Source organism: Stegodyphus dumicola, chromosome 10 (genome assembly GCF_044657685.1).
Source record: "Stegodyphus dumicola isolate Sdum_Otavi_A_Nest chromosome 10, ASM4465768v1".
NCBI lineage: Eukaryota > Metazoa > Arthropoda > Arachnida > Araneae > Eresidae > Stegodyphus > Stegodyphus dumicola.
Genome location: NC_140777.1, coordinates 99972746 through 99993363, shown reverse-complemented (window position 1 = coordinate 99993363; position 20618 = coordinate 99972746). Strand labels below are relative to the sequence as shown.

Below are 20618 nucleotides of genomic sequence, written 5' to 3'. Positions count from 1 at the left end.
TTTTAATAGATAGAGTGATTGAAGAGGAAGGTTTATATGTATAATAACATCCATTAAATAGAGGAGAAATACTGTTATTTTTGAGGTTTCTAATGTGATGTCGTAAATAATTACATTTTTTCCGCTTACATTGCAAACGCAGGCTGAACCTACGAGATTTATCAAAATAATGTACTAAGTATTGTACACATTGAAAAGGTCTACAGATTTAAAAATTGCGGGAAGTAGCGTTTGCGGCGGCGGGAGCGTGCCTATAAATAACGCGTCGGAGGCCGCGGTTTCCCCTACAGCACTTTGAATTTAGCAGCGATCGGACGCGTTTATTATCTAAGCTCTCTAGCTTTCAGCGCAACAACGTATCAGTAATTATAAGTAAGTTACGATAAATAATTGTATGATAGTAGTTTTAAAATATAAATTATATTCTATTCTAAGGTTAATTTTTAAATCGCACTTATAGTAATTATAAGTACATAAGGTTAGATAAGATTAGATTAAATAAAACCATAATTTATGAATTGGAATTTTCTATTAAGATCTTGGTTAAAATTTAGAGTTAAATCAATTTAATATTAGGGAAATTATTTTCAAAAATCGTAATTTAAGGTGAGGTATGTAAGTTCAGAAAAAGATTATGAACTGCGATTCATTGTAAAAATATCCATTAATATTTTATACCCGTGGGAAGCTGGAGCGGGTCGCTAGTATATGAATAAATGATATAAATCAGATAATATTAAACATTGCACAAAATACATAAATATTTTATTATATAAATGAAATAATTACAAAGTACAGTATGATACATTTAACAACTTTTTTTAAATAAAACTTTTATTTTTCTATTTTAACTAGCAAAAGAATTCCAGATTACATAAAATTCAATTGTAGATAAATTAAAAACAAATAACAAAAAATATGGAATTTCAAATGAGCTGAAACTGCATAATTAATAAAAATGCAAATAATTTTATATACTTCAAATGATGTTATTTCTATTCCATAAAACTTCTGTTTAAAATACATCAATTTATATGGCACTCAGAATATAATCCATAGTATTAATTAAATAAATTCTTTCAGTTTTTAAGTATGTTGCACATGATTTACATTTAGAATTATGAAATTAATTTTAAAATACAAATCATATAGTATAATATTAAAATCACAATATAGGAGCCTAGAAATAACTGAAGTTGTACAATCCCAGGGCAAATCATATCTAACTACACATTGTGAATTTTTGAATTTATGGAACAAATATATTTTTAATATACAAAGGAAAGAAAATATATATTTAGACTAGAGTTATAAATGCATCATAATAACATTAAATTCTATCACCATAAAATATATGCATTTATTAACAACTCAAGATTTGTTATATCATTATATTTCTTTACAGACAGAATAAAATATCTTTTTTTTTAAAAAAAAGTATGGAAATTCTAAAAAATTCTGGTTAAAAAAATATATATACAAATCCTTACATATACCCCCAAAAATATAAAATAATCTCTAGTTGTACATTCAAACTTTAAAAACCCTTCAGAGAAGGGCAAAAATTTACATCACATAGTTTTTTTCGACTAGTAGAACAAAAATTCAGGATTACTTAGTAGAGGAAACTGTTGAAAAAGAATAACAGATCTAATAACATATTGACGGGTATCACTTTTCGTTAATCGGAAACAAATGCTATTGTTGTCAAAAACCAACAAAATTAATAGTGATATTCATAGGTATCACTTTTTGTTAATGAGAAAAAAATACAATTTATAATTTTCATTATTATTTCAAATTATAATATATCAAAATATTTTAAGAAACAGTTAAGTAAATATAAATGCAGCAAATAAAGAAAAAAAAAACAGACAGATCTTGGTAGAGAAAGAAAAAATTATGTTGATCAGTTCTTTACAGACATTGACAACTTAAATTTCCATCTTATTACTAATACAGATAAACAATTTTAATAATTAACTGCTGCTCAATGTATTATAAACATATTTACATGATATAAAACTAAAACATTTAAATGTTATTAAAATTTCAAGAAATATTTTTTAAGAGCATTTATTTTTCTAGATGATGAATGCAGTACAGCATACATACTGAAAGATCAAATGGCTTAATCAAGGAATCAATAAATTTTGCATCTTAGCAGGAAACGATACACTGATATATATTATGGAGCTAAGAAAAATTTAAGCACATGAAATACATAATGAAGGAACTCCTCTCAAAGGCAAAATTTCTCTTCCTAATAAATAATCAAGGCATTTTCAGTTAATGCTGCCTATAAGCAAACACTTTATTTTATAATATTCTGTTTTTAATAATTTTTCATTTTACTGAGTCTCAGAGATTTAATAAATGTTAGATGAAGCAAAGAAATATTGTTCCATATTAAGATAAACTTAACAATTACAAGAATTTTGCTGTATGTTTTCACTATATTTCAATTATATCTTAAATTTAAAAAAAAAAATCAGTTTAATTTTTAGTAAAGTATACTGGATTTTATTTCTATCGAGAATAAAACTCAATGTAATTACTCATTCAATGAAATCTAAATTACAACTCTTTATAATTTACTTTTATATAAGATATTATTATTAAAATTTTATTATTATTAAATTATATTATTATTAAAATTTTTAGGAATGTCACACACATATAAAATATAAAAATAATATGTAGGGGGGAGTTCAAATAAATAAGTTGCTCTTTAATTAAACCTTATTTATTTATTTTAAATTCTGGTTGTGCAATATAAAATAATACAGTCTTGAAAAACTAAAGAAGACAGAGTTGTCAATTTTAGAGGTAATGTAAAAGCTGATTTTTGTTAGATTCAAAATTCTGAAATGTATTTTTTTTAAAAAATTGGGAATTGTGACCTATGCTTATATCTTCATGCTTCTTGGACATAAAAGATATATTTCAGAAATTTCTAATTACTCACAGAGTAGCCTTTAGATGAACTTGCATACAGTCACCAATTCTATGAAGAAAAATTTTAAAGATATCTCAGGCCGTTTTATCACATGTCAATAGCATTATGCCTCTGAATAACATTTTTCTGTTTCCTTCCCCTTTACTATTAAAATTTTGCACATTTTTACTGTAAGTTATTAAGTGACCCAAACTATTGGTTTTATGAAAACCTTATTTTCTTAAATCGAGATTATATTCAAGAAACTAAGCAAGGACCCTTTAACGAAAATTCAAGAGATACAATCGTAAGACCTTTCTAAAACAACTTATAAAATATTAACATTAGCAAAACATTTAAAAAATACATAAAAATCTGCTGAAACTTAACAAATATTAAAAAAAAAATATGATTAGGAAATAAAACTGTATTGAAATTTCTGGATAAGGCATTCACCTCTAACAAGTTACTTTTTTTTAAAAACATGTAAATATAGTTAAGCTACCAAAAGTTTCAGCAGAATTTTATGAAAAAAGATATCTGTAAAGAATAAATTCTTCCAACATGTTTAAAAAGTGCACATCTAAATTATGAATACTGAAATAGAAATGTTCTAGTTACAAACCTTCAAATGTTAAAAAAAAAAAAAAAAAAAGTTCACATTTACAGTATGAATACTTAAACAGAAATTTTCTAGTTACAGATAATCAAATACATACAAGAGATATTGAAGATTTAAGAGATTATCAGAAGTTTTTTTTTGTTGTTTTAGTTTAAAAAACAAGATAGAAAAAATACTTCTTTAAAAATTAAAAATCCTATTCTGTTAAAAGATTAATATTACCACAGCAAAAAACTGTAAGACCTTTTTCACAATATAATACTGTAACTATAGAAAGTAATACCTGTTTTACACAGAGCATAATCACAATTCTTTACAAATGACGTGAATTTGTAATGACTCCAGTATCTTCCTTTTTAAATGCCCACTGGCTAGGGCGATACTGAAATATTATACAAAATGAATAAAATAACTAAAAAACTGTTTTCAAAAGATAATAATACAAATTTCTGTACAGAAAATCAAAACTAAATTTAATTTCAATTAAAAATTTTTGAAAAATTAGAAAATACCACATAAAATAGAACTCCAAAAGAAAAAAAGATTCATGGATTTGGGGGGTAATTGGGTTTAGCAGACTAATTTCACAAGGCTCCTAAGTGGACATTGAAATGCCTCAAATTTGGCAAAGGAAATAATATATACTCTAGCTGTAGGAAATGTAATACTGAGCACATCACTCCTGCACATCTTTTCCCATGTTTGGGACTTGTAAAGGAGGACCTATTGAAAAGACCTGTTTTTGTTTTGGATTTATTTACGAATTTTGACTTGTGGGTCTAGCCTAATGGCCACCGATTAGGATAAGTAAAAAAAAAAAAAAAAAAAAAAAAAAAAAAAAAAAAATCATATTATTTCTTTTTTGATCTCCAAATTGATTACAGCTATGAAAATCCCACAAATCATCCTATTCATTCGCCAGGAATCAAACACCAGATAAAATATTTAGTGATTTTAACCACCTAGCAGCCGATGATTTTTTAAAAACTTCACAACCAAATAACTGATTCATGCAAATTAATCATTTTTAATGAAAAGTGGAAATTATTTTGTTAATAGATAATTTTTATACTAACGCAATCACCTTGCCATATTTTGGCGATTTTTCCCAGAAGAAAAAAAAAAAAAAGATCACACAAATCAAGATTCTTTTAAAAAAAAAGTTACTTATTTGGTGCAAGTTCGCCATGCTGGAGAATTTTTTTTTTTAAAAGATTGCCAAATTATGGATTCTCATAAATCAGCAAATAATATCAGAAGAAAACATACTTCAGCAATTCAAAATACAATGTTAATTATTAAATAAGGTACAGCTGAGCGTATATGGGTAAAAATAAAATAAACCAAATAACAAACAAGAAACCGAAAGCTTTCAGAATTTACATTATGCCCAAAGGGGCGTTTTTTAACATTTTGTGTGCTACCTTTATTTATTAAATATCATATTCTTCGCACTTAAACCATAAAATTCAATTCAACAGCAATATTGCACGAGCATATCTTTAGAATTTCTGATACATAGTCTTGTGCGCTGGAGATAAAAATGTTTGTTTTTTTCCGTACAGTATTGCTATTGCTCGCTTTGAAATTGCTGAGTTTGTTAATCAAAAATTAGTTAAAGTGTTACAAAATATGAAATCGATAATTAAACAAATTTCAAATTCTAAATTTGGGCTTCCTGATGCCCATATTCAGTGAAGATTACTACATTATTCAAAATTTGATGGCTCTAGGTACTGTTGCTTAATCATAATGCGAGAAACATACATACATTTATACAAATTATTTATTATTATTTAATTTCTTTAAATATAACACAGGGCTCTAATATTTGAAAAGTGAATCAACATTTATAATGAACCAATGCAAAATGCCAAAACAAAATTAATAGACCTTCTGGGCTAATGCCCTTTGGGCTAAAAAGAGAATTACACAAATTTAGCAGTGCACACTGGTACACTGGCAAGAACAGTTAATTGCTGAAGTATACAAACAAATACAAAAATGTCAATGCAGCCTGACTTAAGAATGTGTATGCTTGCCAGAGTCGGTCACATTTGGAAAATTTGTAACTTCTTAAGGTCATTTTGCTAATATGTTACATACCATAATTTTTAAATCCATATCTTAAATGTACAATTTAAACAGAAACTGTACATTTTATTAAAAAATTGATGCACAATTTATTACAACTATTTCATAGAAAATTTATAGCAAAATTTTAAATTTGCAAAATAAGTCCAAATGTTGCTTTTAGATATGGTAAAAACAACATTTAATGTAACTCAAGTTGCTGTTTCATCAGGCAGTCTATTTGGGGATACATAAAAAATGCACTATAGATTCTGAGAAACAAATATTAAAACCAAAGCAGCTAAAGAACGACATCAGTATAATTAACTTTGTAATGGCATATATAATAAGATTATTATTGCTTTAAAAAGCCAAATGTACTATTGTTTTTCATGAAAATAAAGATTTAAATTACTAAGGAAACATAAATGGAAATTTAAGAAAGAAACTAATCTCCATTTAAGTCCAATTCCAATGACTGCAAAAGTATTTAATGATTTTCTATTTTTGGAACAATGCTTTCATGGAAGATTATCAAATGCAAGGACTGTATTGCTTATGCAGGCAATACAGTCTGCCATCAAGAATTAAATTCAGGGATAAACTATCACTGATTTTAGCTATACAGCAATTAATGAACCTCAAAATTATTTTAAAATAAAATATGCACAAATTAAAAATTTTACTTACCTTAATTAAGAATTGGCCTGATGGAGTCTGAGGAAATTTATATGCATATGCAACCCAAATTCCTGCAGCAATTAATGCAGTAAGAAATATGACAATTGTAGCTATAGCTCCAGGACTGATACTGCGTTGAAATGTTTCTTCTTCTTCTGCAAATGAAAGAAATTAAAATCAGTAAAATGAATAAATTTTACTTAATTCAAAATACTTTAATTGATATTCTTACGAAATGTACAGGTGCTGTAAGGTGGCTTCCCCCGCAAAGCAGTTTTAGGGTTGCTATAAAATACAAGGAAGGCAGGGTTACCACATTTGGCGACAAAATTGACGATATTCCATGGACGGATGGAGAACCTTCCGGAACGAATTCTTACCGTTTTAGCCCAGAATGTTCTCGAACACAAGCCGAAAGCTATATAAACCCTGCTGGTTCGCAGTCAGTTAGTGAGTGTCTTGCCTAGAGAGCTGATAGTGAGTGTGCCTCGCAGAGAGTGCGAGATAGTTAGTATCGAGTTGGTGTCTCGTCTAGCGAGTCAATAGAGTTGACAGCCGGGCAGAGAGTGCCGAGTGGGTCGTCGAGTGCACCGAAAGAGTCTCGTAGTGAATCGTGCTAGTGCATCATCGAGAGAGCGTGTTGAGCTCCAGGAACGATTGAACCGAAGAGTCGGGAGCTATGCTCTGTGTGTCATCGAATGCATCGCGACATGTAGCATGGAGAGTTTTGAGAGTACGTGGAGTTCCGAGAACGACCGAGCAGAGTCGGGAGCTGTACTCTAGTGCTTTGTTGTGAAGCTGTCTCCACCGTGATAATCTGAAGGCTGTGTCACTGATCGGGTCAACATATTTATAGTAGTTCACCGATGACTGTAAAAATGTGTTTTGCAGCTGTCATGACAATACTGGCCAATAGTGTTTGTTTCAATACTTTCTCAAGTAGTATTGTCATTATTCACTCCAAATCCTCACGAACCCCGTACGAACGTGAAGTAAAAAAATAACGTAACAACTGGTGTCAAAAAAGGAAAATGCAACAATATTTTCAAAATAGAAATAGAGATTTATGCACTCAGTATACACATTTTTAAAATATAATTAAAGTTTAAATTTATCAAAATGGTAAGAATACACAATTACTTCTTTCAAATAAATTATGTTCATATTCAAAAGACAATGCAATTTCATTGCACAGTCAGTATTCAAAATCATATGTTATTAAGAGTTTACTGCTTTACTATAAAAGTTTAAACTCGATCCTCAAGAAGTCTTCCACCAATAATAATCCATACAAGTCTGAATTAGAAAGTCTTATTCCTTACTACTATATACATTCAGCAATATACACTTCAATAAGGCTTAAAAACATTGAAAATAAATTATTCAAAGAACTATGTACACAGAAAAGAAATGAGGAAAACTAAACATCATAAAATAACACAAATTAAAAATGAAGATAATTACACACCTTGGACGAAATGGGCAGCTTGTTGAGATTTATACTCAGCATAATTATATGCACCAGAACCAGAATCAAAACTGTATGTTGATGCAGATTTAGATGTTGCATCTTTAGTAGTTAAATATTTAGTTGTAATTTCAACTCTTTTGCCTGGAGATGTGCTACTAAGTGATTGATCTAATACAACGAATAATATTAAACTTCACTCAAGGTTTAGTAATATAAGCAAACACAGAATTTATACTCAAAAACTAATTTTCTATCATCTAAAAATCATTGAAAGGGTACTTGTGCATTAGTGCAAACACCTTGTGCATTTGATATTTTACCCTCCCCCTAAAAAAGAGAAAGATGACTTACAGTTGCAAAAAATTATTTATTTCATACAGACATACTATTTTGCATTTAAATTTATTTATCTCAAATCAAATCAATATAGCTACTTACAAGTGGGTTTTTGTTGCTTCAGAGGGATGGTTGTAAAAATAGGTTTAAAGCAGCTGTTGCCTTCAGTAGTTTTGTGGCAAAATATTGTACTCATGAGAAAGTAACATCAGTATTTCTTTAATTGCAGGCAAATTCCACAAGCAAACATTTTAAAATTATGTTAAAAAGTATTTCCTATTTCATTAGAAAAATCAACAAAACTTAAAAAATTACAAAAGAACGCAAGCAAAAATGACAAAACTGCTTATTAAAACTGAAGAACTGTTATGTGGATGGTTGCCAGAGTTTGGTGCATTTTGAAAAATTTTTCAAAGGTGACAAAGTGATTGCAGTAATATGCAAGTACCACTGAAATTCATTATCAATGAGATGCAATATAAGAAATCAGTAGCAATCATAATCAACTTCTTTATATATCAATCAGAATCATAACTAATAATTAACTGTATAAGTTCTAATCATGCATATTTAAATATCAGGTTTTAACACAAGTCAGAATCATAATAAATAATTAATTACACAAGTTCTAATCATATATATTTAAATATAGGGTTTTAATGAAAGTTTCCTGCCACTGCAAATATTGCCTTCCCAATCAGTTTACACTGGCATATTTAATCATAGTCTGTCAAATGATTTTTGGCATTTGAAAGAAACAAAATCTGCTTTAGAACACTCTGTTGTGAAATTTGTTTAAAAAAAAAATTAAGTACAAGGTGTCTGAAATGGAAATATCACTCTAACAGATTAGTTGGTTCCAGATTAGATCTTCCAGTTCTGTTGCAAAAAGTCAGTTACAGAAATGTCACCAAATCATGTGTACAGCTTTAGGTAATAATATTGTATCACATGACACTGAGAAGGTTTGGCACCAAAAGTTCAAAAACAAGGACTGTGATATTCAAGCAGCAGAGCATTCTGGCCGACCTACTGGTGTTGAAGAGGCCTTCCTGTGTGAACTTGTGGAAGAAGATCAGCATGTAATCACTCAAAAACTTGCTAAGGAGTTAGACGTTAGTGCCATGTGCATTAGTCGCGCTACAGATCACATAAACTTGACATACAATTTCAATTGCTGGGTGTCACATGAGCTGACTCAAGCAGAATGGGATAGACATGTTCGGGCCTGCACTAATCTGCTCGAATATCAATGCAAGGACAAAATTCTCGACCGGATTGTCACTTGTGATAAAAACTGGATTTATTTGAACAACACAGGTCGAAAAGGGAGTTGGTCTGTGGCAGTAAGCCCATCAGCAGGCATTATTTATAGGCATTTGGAGCAATAATACTATGGAAGTAAACAGCTTTTTCAGACTCGTAGAATGATACTGAAAAGTTGAGAATGTTCCAATTCAAATAAAATTAAGTTGGACATTACTAAAGAAAGTCTGTTTTGACAAAGCATTTTTGAAAAATGCAGACAGAAGATAGTACAAAAAGATAGATGATAAGAATAAGAGAAGGAAGTATGTTAAAAAAAAAAAAAAAAAAAAAAAAAAAAAAAAAAAAACTGCCGTGAGAAGTTAACTTCAGTCAAATTTTGCCAAGAACTATTTACGGCAGATAAAATTACCATTTTGACATGTAGTCACAAAACATTTAAAAGAATTTTTTATACTTAATTTATATATTAATATTTCTTTTACTTAACAACATACTTTTTAAAATTTAGTAACTATTTTATATGAACTCGCAGCCTTAAACAGCATCATTTGATAATTATGGCTAAGTTGCAGCTATTCCAGAATTTTTAGCTAAATAAGATAATTAATTTTTTAAAATTATTAAGTGAATTCAAAATTAATTAAATAAATTTTAAAAAGTCATTTTATTTAGTTAAGATTTTTAATTTTAATAAAGTACATGCTTTATATTTTTAAATTATGGTTTTGTTTCAAAAACTTAAAAAGAAACATTTCTTTGCTTATTTAATAACTTACAAATTGTTTGTACTTACATTAAAATACCCTTGCATGCTTATTTTATAAACTTTGTTTTCTTAATTGTTAATTTCATTATAGAACCAATACACATTCAATAGAAATAAATTTTTATGGAATGAACTCACCTGTAGAAGTTGAAACAGATGAAGCAGGGCAACTGTATGTTCTCTAAAAAGAATATCAAGCTATAATACATGTAAACTGATTAAAATTACATTTCAATAATGAGATATTTTTATTAGAATGCAACATATTAGTTTTTAAAAAATGACATGCAAAATCAAACAGAAACTTACCACATGCATACAGCCATTACTAATCCAGTTTTGCCTTAAGCGATCAATTCCATCAGAGCACCGTTTAACAGCTTCACACCAATTACATTCTAATTTTGCATCAGCAGCCATACAAGACATGCAATCTTTAAAACTACTGCATGCTAAAATAAATAAATTAAGAGTAAACATTTTGTGATTATTTTTTATTACATCAATCAATCATTTATATGTGACATTCCTTAAAAGATAAATAGAAACATAACAAATCAGTGTTCTGTTGTGGTCTTTTATAAACAATGGTGAAATCATTTATAAACACATTCATCAGAATCCTTTCAAAAGTTTGTTCCTACATATAATCAACCCGAACACAGTACAATATTTAATCTGATTACATAAAAGGAAGGTTCAATAAAATCAGATTTTTTTCATTATTCATTACTTTACTTTTACATTCATTATGTGTGTTAATAGAAAACTATCAGTAAAGAATGCAGAATATTTTATTAAAGGTGAGCAAAATACATAACAAAAGATTTCCAGCATCAGTAACATAATTTTCCTGTATCATTAAGCTTCTCAGATTACCATATACGATAATAGTAGTAGAATTTCATAATTATGTAGTTCTTGAAATTTTAAAATGGTTTCATCTAAATATTTTTTATTATAAGTTAGAGCAACATAAATTAACATGAGGATTAGAAATAAGAAGCTTCATTCAGTAAGAACAACTTCTGTTCAGTAACAAATAATTGGGCTGAACGAAAGATATAAAATCAACTTTTCTTCTGAAAAGCTTAACATTTCTCATTTCCAATTTAATTTTATAAGACACAATATATAACATATAATACTGAAGAAATGTTAAAAGAATTAATTTACATTACCAATTATTTTGAACATCTAGTTTATTTTATTTGGTTAAAAACCTATAAGTGTTTATTAGACAACAGAATGAATGTAAACAAACAAAAAGAGGAAGAACAAAAACAAAAAAGAAGAACAAGAAATCTGCAACAAAACAAAAAGAGGAACCCTTTCTATCACATGACAGCATGGGCCCAAGAATTTTCTGCAGAAATATTACATCAGCCATCGTTAAGTTAAATGTTTTGTGATTTTTTATAACATTCTCACTTTCAAAGTAAGTACAGCAGAACTCCAGAAATCTGCAATGCTTAGGACCAGAGGTTGCAGATTTCGGGACAGAAAAGACATATCATAATATTCAGACTAAAAATGCAAAATAAATAAGGCATATTAGACACATTTAATTAAATTATTATATACATTATCTATAATGAAGAATGTCTGTTTGTGTGTTTGTTTGCAATTAACTCAGTCATTACTATAGCTATCGTCACCAAATTTTCTACAATTCTTTTTGGAGTCCTGGAAAAGGTCGATGTCCACTTAAAAAAAAAAAAAAGATAAATTCAGAGATCGCTGGAGATAAAAATCTGCTTTATTTCGAGAAGAGTTGCCACTGCATGCTTTCAAACTGTAGAGTTTGTTAATAAAAATTTCTAAGATTTACAATGAAATAAAAATAGCTTTGGCAAACATTAAATACATTATTTCCAATTCCAAAAATTCATGGGAAGCCATTTTAACTGTTCCCATCTTTGTGTGACTTTAATCAGCTGAGATATTAATTAATAACTCTGAAAACACTAATTTTTACCCTCATTTCTCTCAGTGGCAACAGTATCACGCATTGGAGGTAAAAATGCTTTATTTTGAAAAGTGCTGCTACTGCTTGCTTTCAAATCATAGCGTTTGTTAATTGAAAATTTGTAAGTTTTACAAAACGTATATATATAAAGAATGTCTGTCTGTGTGTGTGTTTGTTCGTGTTACTGATTTCTAATCATCTATGATAAATTTTTTGCGACATTAAATCAACTAAAACTGAATATAGGTGAAATATTGTACGGAACTTGATCTTTTATGACCATTTGATTAGAAAGATGAACATCATTAAAAATTGCGTGCCATTGTTGCTGATATAATGACATAGAATTAGTTTATTTTCTATAGCTATAGAAAATAAACTAATTCTAAATTAATAAACTAAACTACTCTTGTGAGTTTTTATGCGGGTTCCATAGCTTATCAGACTGAAAAATGTATAACTATGAATCATATTTTTTCATCATTATTAGAAAAAGATTACAGTGATATTGTTCTCTCTGTTGTTAGATACATTGCTCTCAATCTAACTTAACTGGCATTGGGTACTTCCGTTAGTTACAATAATACACATTATTGCATTAATTTATTATATTAAATTATTATTATATATATTTTTTATATTATACTATTCATTTATATTAGTGACGACAGGGATATTTAAAAGTATATACGATAAAGACATAAAAATGAGGGATATTAATAAAGGATAAAATATTCATTTTTTTACATGTTTCAAACATTTTTTTAATACAGGTTTATTTTAAAACTTTAGAGTGCTCCAGAGTAAATTTTTTTTGTAAATTATATAGAGTCATAATCTTTTGCTCTGTGATACAGCACTGTTGTTCTAAAAATTTTAGGTATCATTCACCATGTTCACTATCTGTTTCGGTGTAGAAATTGTTTTCTTGCTGTGGAGAGTTTAAAATAGAGCCAATGATTTCATTATTGGTCATCTGATATGCCAGTTGTTGGTTCATCTGACCACATCATCCATTCAATGATATCGTTTTCTTGCAAAGCCTCTTCATTTATTCTTCTTTCGAATATAAAAGCAATTCTCTTGCTTTAACTCTTGCTTGACCCTAAAACCAGAAAATTCAGAGTCACCACTCAGTTTCAATAAAGAGAGATGGCCACACATTACGCTAGGCATTTACTAATGTTGTTTAGGAAACAGATTTCTATGATCAGCTAACAAATAAATGCAGACTTTGATGGTGAACTTTTTTTATAAACACAACATGAAATAGAATGGTCCCTTGAAAGAACTTTTTCTCAGAAACTCTGATTTATAGTGGCATTTAATACTGTGTATTATGGTTCATTGGCATTTAATACTGTGTATTATGGTCCATTGGCTGGATCAATGATGTAGTGTTTGGGGACAAAAAAGGGGCCACATCATTATCAGATGTCAAAATGGTTGCATCTGGATGTGCAGAGCAGTTGTCTAACAATAGTAAAACTTACATTTTGATGGTAACCACACATTATTACAGTGCTTTCTAGCCTCTTTAATGAAATGGTGCATGAACCATTCGGTCATAAATCGTTTTGTTAACCAAGAATTTTTATTATTTCTGTAAATCACAGAAAAAGATTTTACTCTTAACAGAGCTCTGGGATTGGTGCTCGACACATCATCCATTCAGTGATATCTTCCACTACCACTGGTTTACATTCCTACATTCCTACATTCCAGCTGCATACTAAAATAGCAATTCTTTCTTTAGCTTCTTTCATCCCTGACGGAGCACTTTTTTTGCTTGCCACAAATGTCTTTACTAACGAACATTGCCAAAAAAGTCCCGTCTCGTCCATATTAAAACCTTTTCTGGACTACGATTTTTCTTCTGCCATTAACACAGAAAATTCGTCAATAAATACCTCTGCAGCATCTTCATCTGCTGAAAGTTTTCCCCCATGTTTTCAGATAACGTATACAGTGTCTTTGCTTAGATCTTCAACCAACCGCTGCTGAAACCGCATGCCTCCTCTATTTTTAAATCCACATGAGTCTGTTTTCTCTTTTCTCTCAGGATGAAATTGGTACCCCAATCACTGCTGCCGCAACCACTTGTATAAGACAGTAACAAGGTTTACCGATACCGCATCAAGAAAAGATTTCTGGTTTTGGATTCCAGTGTTAGAATCACTGTTGCTGTAAAATTTCAACAGCTTTTCTTTATTTTTCTGTATATCGTATATGGTGCGTGTCACAATTCCATACGATTCTGCTATAAGCCAAGGAGTAGTACCTGCCTCCATCTTTTGCAAAATTTCCATTTTTTATATTACCATCAATACAACGTGTTTATGTTTTTAACATTGCAAGCAGTAGAATCCTGAATTCGTTTTTCAGTCACTGTATTAAAAAAAACATAAATTTAAAATATTTTTAATCCAATTAGATAATTAAATAAAAAAGTAAACTATCTCATGAAATAACAAAGCTCAGAAATTAAAACAACGTGAATTGTGAAATTAGAAAAATTGAGTGAATTAACTGCTTTTTTACCTTGATGCAGGATAGGAGGGGGACTCTTACCATGATTTCAATAATTTGGTATTTCCAGCTGGGGTATTTCTGTTATGACTCATTGTTCAGTAATTATGACGTCATTATTAAGTATTTTTTCTTCGGTATTTTGTTCTGCATGTTGCAGTCTCCAGAGCCTATAAATTGAATGCTTATATTTTGAGAGTCAATGTGGATTCCAGGTTGCCAGATTTTCGTTAGTTCACTGTATCGTCACAGAATTTTTACAGTGTGTCATTCTATTTTACTTGTTTCTTTTTTATAGAAATAAATAACACAACAGATACATTCTCATGTTTATGAAAATGTTACCACAGCTGGAAGAAGTTGATGATGGAAGTATGTTTTCTCGACTGAAATATCAAATTAGCATTTATAATTTTTTAGAGAAAATTTTTTGACATGTATAATTCAATAAAGAAAAGATTCAAACAGAAAAACACATTTTAACATTGGAATAAAATTTGAAAATGGGTTCAATATCGAAACTTTTCAATTACAGAGCCTTCCTTACAAGAAAAAGAAAAGTTAAATAAATTTCAACCAAATGCATTCTAAAATCATTTTAGAAGGTACAAAGTTAAAAATACTTACTTGGCAAAGCACTAAAATACAAAGCAGTATTATTGGTAATATTCCTTTTCAGTAAATCTATTCTGTGATATTCATATATAGTTTTCCTTCGTACAACTTAAAAAAATAATAATATAAATTAGAATTCTTCATCAGTTAAATACAAATAGATGAATGAAAACTTAATTTTGAACAGCCAGAAGCACTATCCATATCACATATAAATAAAAAATTTTACTTACAAAATAGTGATGTTTCCAGAATATATGCATCAGATATTCCTATTTTAACTGGATGATGAGACTCAGATATATTTGAGATTGGATAAGGAACCTGAACAGAAAAATAGTTCCAATTTAATAGCATTAAATCACACAAAAATTCATTTAATATATTTGAACCTGAAAATATATTATTAAAGATGGTTGCATATGGGCATTGTATCACTGAGTTTTTAAAACATTACCTACTTCTAGATTTCCAGCTTCACAACAAATAAAATGGCAAAATTTAGTAGAAATATGCAATATATTATCAATTGCAATAATGAAATATACTGAAGCTTTTACTTTATCGTACATCATAGGAAAGAAAGATTTCAATTTTTCCCTTTTCCTACAATACCAAACTTTGAACATTGTTTCATATACTTCACTAATTCATTCTAGAACTGTTATGTTTATACTTTTAATTTATTATTTCTACACAGTTTTATTTCTTTTAAATATAAAAAACTGATTAGGAAAGAGATATACAGATTATAATTTTATAACTTAGATTTTTTCATCAAATTATAATCATACTCTATTTGTTTATTGATATAAGAGTCTAAATTCACTCATTTCATTTATGTAAAATACATCTCATTCAGATAAGCTTATATATAGCGAATGTGGAATTTAAGTAAACAATAAAAATCACTTTACCTTCGTAATTTTGCAGAAAATGTGCATTTAATTTAATTGCATATAAATTATAGAATTTAAAAATACACCAATTTACATTATTTGCCTACCTCAGTTTAAAAAACAATTAAATGAATTCAGTATTACAAGAAAGGGGTGTACTTTTCAGCATAAAATGAAAAAGGAAATGATTTTTTTTCATTAATCATATATACATACATAGACTTTAAGCAAATTTGATATTATTTATACAACAGGAAACACCTAATGTATAACTAATCTAACCTAAAATCTTTCATCTATGCCAGTGCTTCTCAACTTTTTGCCTCACTCTTTTCACCTTACTAGATGAGCATGCCCCTATTTCCCAAACTCAAATATCTCTACATATAATAAAAGAAAGAGTCTGTCTGTGTGTGTGTCTTTCGCTTGCGCTGCGCATAAGCTAATAGACCCATGGCTACGAAATTTGGTACATAGGTATATGTAGACAAGAGCCAGTGCACCTCGAAGCGATCTTTTCGAAATTCGAATTTTTTTTTATTTTATGTTTTGTGATGAAATCACGTCATTTTGAGACATAATGGGCATATAGGAAAGCGAGATTTTACTCTACACACTCCATTTTCACATCATCATGAAACGTGGGCACTTATCTATTTTACGAACTTAAAATAAATTTTTTGTTTCAATAAATCGATTAAATACAAATTTATTTAACAAAGCGAGCTTAACACCTTTTCAACGGGATTTTTTCTAAAAAAGTTTACTTTCCTTTGATTTTTGGACACATTACACTTTCATCCTTGCGACTGCTTTTACAAAAAGAATTTTGGAAAAATGATAATTTTTGTATTAAAAAAAAATTTTTTTAAATGAAACTTCCGAGTACACTTCTCACATCTCACATCTTTAAAAATGTGATTTTGGCAACAATTTTCCTTTCTTATTGTTGTTGATAGATTTTTGATGAAATCGCATCATTTTGAATAGTTTCATTCTTTTAGAAATATGGGTTTGGCAACAATTTTTCATCGGATTTCTTATGTCACTGGTTTTAAGAGATTGGCATATTTCATTGTCATTTTTTTATATATATAATACATTTTTATTGATTTTTTTTTCTTTTTGATAAAAATGTTCTGCAGAGTAAAATTCTGTGTGGAATTTTTTTGTTTTTGAGTTTCTTTCATGTTATTTTTTGCTTATTTCACTATAAGATATTGAAAAGTTCTGAATGATTTTTTTCCTTCAATGGAAAGTTGGTTAATTTTTTTTATTATGATCATTAATATTTGTATTAAGGGATATATCTTATTTCATTGTAATTTTTTTCTCTTGAAAAAATAAGATAAAATAGCATTAATTATACTTTGCTTTTCAGAATTTTTTGTTTTTGTATTCTTTTATGTTATTTATTACACATTTCACTGTCTTTGAGATATTGAAAAGTTTTGAGTGATTTTTTTAGGAAACAAAGTTTTTAACCTCCTTTATACCATTTGAGTTCTTAAGATTTTGAAAAGGGAAGTTAGTTAATTTATTTATTAGGATAATTAATATTTGTATTAAGGGGTATTGCTTATTTCATTGTAATTTTGTTATAAGTATAACTTTTTTTTATGAAGTTGTTCTGCGGAGTAAAATTTTAAGCAGTTTTTAAATTTAACACTTGGTGTTCCCTTCAGCCATTTTTCTGATACATTTAAAAGCCAGACGAAGGCTGGCAGCGAAGCTGCTAGTATATATATATGTATATTTAGATTATTTTTAGCATGTTTTATAAATTAAACAATAGATGCTGATAAATATCAAAAATTGAATAAAACTATTTTCTTATATTCATAAACTAAATATTTAACAGCTAAATAAAAGCCTGACTGCACCCTTCTAAAAGTATGAAATTCCTTCCCAAAGGGAATTCCCCCATGGATCAGAGCCCCTGTTCTATACCAACGAAATCGGACAGAAAGACATACTATCTCAGCCAAAAGTCAAGTTTGTTCTTTACTTTTTATTTATTATTCACATAATGGCATCTTTTTTAGCATTGAAGAATTTTGTCAGCAAGCAAGGTATTGGCATTTAATTTGCGTTGGATCAGTCTTAATCCTATTAAATTAGTAAACTGGTAGTTATGTAATGACTCATAATGGCAAATGATCTATAAAGTAGAGCAAAGGTCTCAAACTCAAATTTGCATGCAGGCCAAATGCGTGACCTGAAAGCAGTACCATGGGCCAGAATTTTTTTAAACAAAATAAAAAATATTTATGTAAAACATATGCTAACATATCTAAAATTTGGTACCTGTAAGTTTTTTTGTTAGATACACTTTATAATTCAAATATACCAACAACTAAATATTAACTTTTTAAAGCTGGCGGTACAATTTTTGTACCAGGAAAATTATTTCCTTTAATGCCAGCTATAGTACAATTGTACCAGCATTACCTTCCCCATTTTAGAGTAAATGCTTGTCTTTAGATCTCTGCATGGTCCACCCTTGCTGTTCAGAGTAGCCACTGGTTACACATTGTTTGTCATCTCTTGCCAGTTTGGGTATGTTTCGGTGACAACCGCAAGTTTTATTTTGCAACAATATACTTGAAAATTAAATAGAAACTATCTCTTTCTCAAACATTAGTCTCATAATTTCAGAGTGCCCACTTTTCTCCTTGTCCTTTGACTATAACAGGCCTGTTTTGGACTTTCTACTTCAAGAAAACTGAGTGTTTAACAGGCTCATGAAGATTTTCTATATAAACTTCAAAATGAACATGTTATTGTGAAAAATCCCAGAAGACAGACAAAGAAGAAGCTAGCTAAAAACCTGTGCAGCAAAATTAACAATTACCTGTAAAAAATGTAATGCTGAACTATGCTTAAGATGCTTTCTCCCATTCCCAAGTAAGAATGATTAGCGGTAGATTATACCCTTGTCCTATTTTTAGGACATGCTGTATTGATCAAACTAATAAAAATTTGAAGTTTTTGGTTTTATATGTATACATAGACTTAGAGAAACACATACTTAAGAATTTATAAAAAAATATTAATTTTTTCAATGCTTGGTATGACATGGGTTAAGCTTTTTCCCTCAAGCCAGTAAATATTGTATTTAATTGCATCATAACAGCCAGTTGCTATGCAGATAAGACCAATGACAATCTCATTAGGTTAGCAGGTATTTCGATATAGATTTCATTACAACAGAATGAAGAAATTGTGTAACGTAAAAAACAGTATTCCCTTACAATGCTATAAAGCTGTAGTGTCATCTAGTTGGAAAACAAAATGTAAAATATAAAAATTATAATATTCTTAGCCTACACAAGAGAAAAAGCGGGATCCATATTGAAAATAAGAGAAATAAACTTATGCACGCTATTTTCACGCAACTCGTATTGTGAGACGGATTTCGTATCCCATGGAAATCGCTGCTGCCATACGTGGAGGGTTAACAGATGTTTAGAAGAGGGATATTTTCTTAAGTTTGGAAAGCTACCTGCTTAATTCTATTTTCAAAACCAGGAAAAAATCCAACTAATCCTTGGGCATATAGACCTATATTGCTTTCTGTCTTCTTTTGGAAAAGTTTTGGACAAGCTGATTAATGATAGATTATGTTTTCATTTGAAAAGCAATAAATTAATGAATGAAAACCAGTATAGATTCATGTCTAGAAAAGATACAATATTAGCAATTGAAAATGTAAAAAGAATTGTGGAAGAAAATAAAAGGAATAATTTACATACTGCACTGATATTAGTAGATATTAGAAATGCTTTTAATGAACTATGGAGGCCAAGCATAAAGTTGAATCTACTCAGATTAAAATGCCCAATAAATTTGTATAAAATTATTTCTAGCTATTTAGAAAATCAAAAAATAATATATAACAGAGATGGAATAAATATAGAGAAAATTTATAATTAGTTATACAGGAAGAAGCGAGAAAAGGTTTGGATATTTTTTCCAAGTGCAGTGAAGAAAATACACTGCTCGACGTTGAAAATGCAACACCAAGAAGGAGTAGTCAGAAATTTATGCAAATTTTAGAGTAGACGCATGTCACTGAGTTATGAGAATGATGTGAAATGCGCAGCTCTCCGACGCACGTGAGGTAAGGTATAAGGGAAGGAACGTGTGGAATAGGCAATATTCGTGTCGTTATTTCTGCCAGACAAATTATCAAAGAAAGTTGGTTTTTGTCCCGGAGGATACGTATAATAGGAGAGAATGCCCAAGCCCCTGCCAACGAAGACACTTCCAGCAGATAGACGATTTTACAAGGGGTATGGTGATCGGACTGAGAAGGGCGGGTTGGTCCTTACGTCAAATCGCAGCTGATACCCACATGGATGCGAGCATGGTGCATCGGCTATAGCAAACATGGTTGGAACAAGGAAATGTGGGAAAAAGGAGGGGTGCAGGTGCAGCCAGAGTGACG

The 20618-nt window shown here is 29.4% G+C and overlaps 1 protein-coding gene across 2 annotated transcripts in view; it reads right to left on the bottom strand.

The window, feature by feature from the left end:
* Positions 1-736: 736 nt before the first annotated feature.
* Positions 737-20618, bottom strand: part of LOC118202291 (plexin domain-containing protein 2-like) — a 76663-nt gene continuing 56781 nt past the window's right edge. For both annotated transcript variants that reach the window (XM_085825314.1, XM_085825315.1), the window contains exons 8-14: positions 15503-15593; positions 15282-15377; positions 10466-10608; positions 10295-10337; positions 7783-7953; positions 6324-6469; positions 737-3942 (exon numbers count right to left, since the gene is read on the bottom strand). In XM_085825314.1, the coding sequence (XP_085681440.1) occupies positions 3874-3942; positions 6324-6469; positions 7783-7953; positions 10295-10337; positions 10466-10608; positions 15282-15377; positions 15503-15593 (759 nt within the window). In that variant the 3' untranslated portion in view covers positions 737-3873. The remainder of the gene's footprint in view (positions 3943-6323; positions 6470-7782; positions 7954-10294; positions 10338-10465; positions 10609-15281; positions 15378-15502; positions 15594-20618) is intronic.